This window comes from Myxocyprinus asiaticus, chromosome 8 (genome assembly GCF_019703515.2).
Source record: "Myxocyprinus asiaticus isolate MX2 ecotype Aquarium Trade chromosome 8, UBuf_Myxa_2, whole genome shotgun sequence".
Lineage (NCBI taxonomy): Eukaryota > Metazoa > Chordata > Actinopteri > Cypriniformes > Catostomidae > Myxocyprinus > Myxocyprinus asiaticus.
Genome location: NC_059351.1, coordinates 40,350,283 through 40,354,591, shown reverse-complemented (window position 1 = coordinate 40,354,591; position 4,309 = coordinate 40,350,283). Strand labels below are relative to the sequence as shown.

Below are 4,309 nucleotides of genomic sequence, written 5' to 3'. Positions count from 1 at the left end.
AAAATAAAACTGACTTCACTCTGCACAACAGCATAGTTTGAATGCACGGGTTGTACATTAATGATTGCAGTTTACATAACAGATAATATCTGACAAGTGTAAGAGTAAGAAGTAGTGAAAATGGGAATGTTGCCGTTATGTAAAATGATTGGTAATGTAAAATGAAGGCCCTGTATGCATGAAGCAGTTTTCTGTGTGATGAAGTGTGATGTACACTCTGACGGTAATTAGATTGAGTGAAAGAAGGGGGGGAGTTGTGAAAATGGAATGGTATAAAATAAATGGTAGAAGTTGAGACAGACACATATGTCACATTGAGAACAGACAGAAGACTTAAAGTGAAAGGTTTGCAATGGTAAGTCCTTGAACAATCTTATTCCTTAAAACCAGTAAACTATCAAATACTTATTTTTTCATAACTGCACAACTTTTTAATGGGTAAATAATGACCTGGCATCTAGAAAAGTCCCTATTAATACCAAGAAACCCTAGAGCCTACAAATAATTGCAAAGTATATTTAAAATACTATTTTTTTTTTTTTTTTTTTTTTGGATTGGACAGACAGGATCTTAACTCTTAGGCATTTTTTTCAAGCAGCCCCTAGTCATTATGCAGTTAGCATAGTGAAGTCCCAGTAGTTCTAAATTTTCCTTTGTCTGGAAATTTAGAACTACTGGGACTTCACTATGCTAACTGCATAATGACTAATTTGTTTGTCTGAATTTAGATGGATGCTGCCAGGTATTCAGTGTCAATAATTTATATTATTGCTCCAAGTTTTTAGTTATGCAAATTTAGCTTCTTAAAAACCAAGTGGTATTGCTGAAAAATCCATGGTGTGGTAGAAATAATTAATAAACTAATGATGAGAAATATACATTATTTAAATAGATAGATTAGGAGTTTAAAAAAATGTGTCAGTTAAAAATCAAGTTCCACTGACTATGTGCTCTTTTCACAGGGTAAAACGGGAATGAGATTTTTGTTGATGACACTCTTTTTTGCAACAATAAAGAGAGGTAACTTTTATTTCATTTAGGCCTACTTTACTAAACAACAGTTGGTTCTTGAATTTGATTGGATAAGAAGTGATATATGAGTGCTGAATTTTCTTAACAACGCTTGAACGTTTTACTGTTTTATCACGGGGTTGTCAGTCAAAAAAAATGTGCATGTGAATTTGAGAGCATTTGCATTTTAGAGCATTGCTAGATACCATACATTATTAGTACCAATAATAATTTTTAAAGTCAAACTTTCAAAAGAAAAAGAAAAATGGTGCTCATACAGTACATATTGTATAAAAGGCCAAACTCAAAGTAATATTCAAAGGTACGATTCTGTCCTTTAGATGATGCAGCAGGCCATGCAAATGTCACAGCACACTGTCCTATGCCTAAACACTGTAATGTGGCTGGCTTTAATGACTGGTACAAAGTGGGCAGGGAATGTGTCAATTATTTCAACACGAATCTCAACTTCTCTGATGCTGAGGTAGGCAATAACACTGGGACAAAAAGAGCATTACAGACTAAAAAGATTTCATTTCTGTTATCCAATAAATGATGATGCCGCCCATTTAAGGAAAAGGTATTATTTTTTCACAGTATTGTGTAGTTATTCAATGTTCTTCCTGTTTTCTATTTAGTTCAGCTGTAGGAGCAAAGTCCCTGGTGGACACCTGGTGTCACTGCATAATAAACGGGCAAACGATGATATACAATGCATTGTGGAGAAGTTGAACCCAAAACACCTTCGCATTTGGCTTGGGGGCTATGAATTTTTTAAGGTAAAAGAGACATTAGTCAGAGTAAGTTTAAATATTGGGCATAGGAGAATAAATCAATTAGAGGTATCAAGATATATACATGTATATTTTTTCTGTTTTCTGTTTTTAATGACATTCAGTAATATTTGTTTTCCTAAAATGCCTCTCTCCACCCCAAACACCCAGCCTTTATTTCTTTACCTTTTTTATATATCTCTTTCCTATTCTCTCAGACTGGCAAATTTTTTTGGACTGATGGTTCCCACTGGGACTATGAAATCTGGACACCTGGTGAGCCTAACAACATCTTCACTAGCACGGAGGATTGTGTGGAGATGAACTGGAACCGTAAGGAGGGTTGGATAGAGGGAATTAGTGAATAGAAAAATGGTGGACCTAACAAAAACAATAATTTTAACATTTGTATCAATATTGTATGTTCAAATCTGATATTATGTCATATTTGATGACAAGGTAAAGTGTAATTAGTTTTTTTAATGTTGGAGTACATATTACAGAAACAGTACATAAAGTACATTCATCTCTGTTTTTCACTGTCATATTTCAGACGTCGGCAAGTGGAATGATGATTCTTGTATGAACAAGAAATCCTATTTGTGTGCCTTCAAGCTAAAATGCAACTCTGAGCAGTAGACCGATCTGGGTACCATCCAATAATTCCATGTTCTCCACTGACACCAAAAAACATAAAAAAAATACATTCTTAAATGACTTTAAAATGATAATAAAAAACTTTTGCAACCAAAATGATTTTTTTTTTACTTTTTGTCTGAATTTGTATCATTGGCTATTTGCTGAAGTATGCTTTAGTCTCACTACTCTTCGTCTCACCGTTTTTGTTTCTTGCACTTGTGACATATAAATAAAAAAAATCTGTATGTGTGTGTGTGTGTGTGTGTGTGCTGGGGGTCATAAAGACATAAACTCCATCAAAAGTTTATATGCAAATTGAAGATCCCTTTCTTAACTAGGATAAAAATCAAGACAAATCAAGAAATATTTACTTTCAACTTCAGAGGAATCCCTTTATGTTACTGGAGTTCTATAACGAATCATAATCTGCCATAAGTCATCCTCAGGCCTTAATTAGAATTCTATTAGAAACAACCATTCCCATTAAACACAAAACTGAATTTAGACCTAGTTAGATGGAAGAAAAACATATAAAAAAATTTATTTGTGAAATGTATGAACTCTAAAGGCAAGCAAAGGACAAGCAATTCTTTATTGCACATCACATTTAATGAACAGCTATTAAAAAGTTATGAATCATTAGTTTTATTAACATTAATACATGTAATATTTAAATGCATGACCTATATGTACTGTATATTGCTTAGTCAGCATAATCATATATCTATCTTTTATTATAAAAATAATTGTTACGGTGAATAAAAGGTTAGGAGGTATAATCACAATTATCTGTAACGTATCCCTTCTTCTAAAATCAAAACTGCAATCTAATCTCACTAGAGTCTATAATTTCAGTATGAAACACTTCTGAATGGCAATAAATCTCCTCTCTGAATTTGCCAGTCTTTACAATCAAATTAAGGGTTCCTCATTTATAGATATTAACTTCATCTGCAAGTAACGTACAAAGTGGACAATGAAATATAATACAATAGGCTGTATATTAAAGTTGTATATATAAAAAAATACTACAGTAGTAGTTATTTGTAGTAGGCTACTCCTGTGGAAATCATTTGATTATATATAATATACAATTAATACAAAAAAAAAATATATATATATATATATATATATTACCACACATTTAGTTATAACAGTGAATGACAGTGGTCTGACAATAAACTATGTGACGTTTACTGAAAATGGATCTGCAATCCTGTACATGTCTCCTGCTGATTGTGACTTTGCTGACTTGCACACTTCAGATAATGGAGCAGTCATGGAGTCATTGGTCAAGGTTGAGCTGCTGGTGAATGCAGCGGAGGAGACGTGGAAAAAGGGAGTGGTGAGAAAGCCCCGACAGAGGATTCATTCAGGATAGGGGGGATCTTGTAGAATTTGGCATTTATCTTTTCTGTCTTTCCTAAGGGAAAGTGAATGAAGTGGATGTTTAAGACTTGCTGTATGTGGCCTATTTATTTGCTCACATTAAGTACCCCCACCACACACCCTTTCTCACCTTTTTTGTTTCTTTTGGGTGGTCGGTGGGGTCTCTTTTGACTTAGATGGATTCGACTCTTGAGGGTAGAGTTGTCCAGCAATCCTAATGACTTAAAATGAGAAAGTGATTTCTGTATTATCATTTGTTGGACTTATCCATTAAATTGAGCTACAGGTGCACATCATTTTAAATTTATGTTGCACTTGCCAATAAGGAAGTTGTCTTGGACTTATACTGCCACCTAGTGGCAGGAATGTTTCATCACAGGAACGCAATTTTTTTAAATTACTGATGCCATTTTACAATGCTCTAAAATGAATTTATCCCATGAATGAAATTGGCCAATAACAGAGGGATTACCAAGATAAAGTGAGTAATATTGGTC

The 4,309-nt window shown here is 33.7% G+C and overlaps 1 protein-coding gene across 1 annotated transcript; it reads left to right on the top strand.

The window, feature by feature from the left end:
* The first annotated feature begins 285 nt into the window (after positions 1-285).
* On the top strand, positions 286-2,527 carry LOC127444609 (lectin-like). The gene is made up of 6 exons (XM_051704070.1): positions 286-355; positions 963-1,020; positions 1,353-1,495; positions 1,650-1,790; positions 2,003-2,117; positions 2,338-2,527. Exons 1-6 carry the CDS (start codon positions 353-355, stop codon positions 2,421-2,423), a joined length of 546 nt encoding a protein of 181 aa, XP_051560030.1. The 5' UTR covers positions 286-352; the 3' UTR covers positions 2,424-2,527.
* Positions 2,528-4,309: the final 1,782 nt, after the last annotated feature.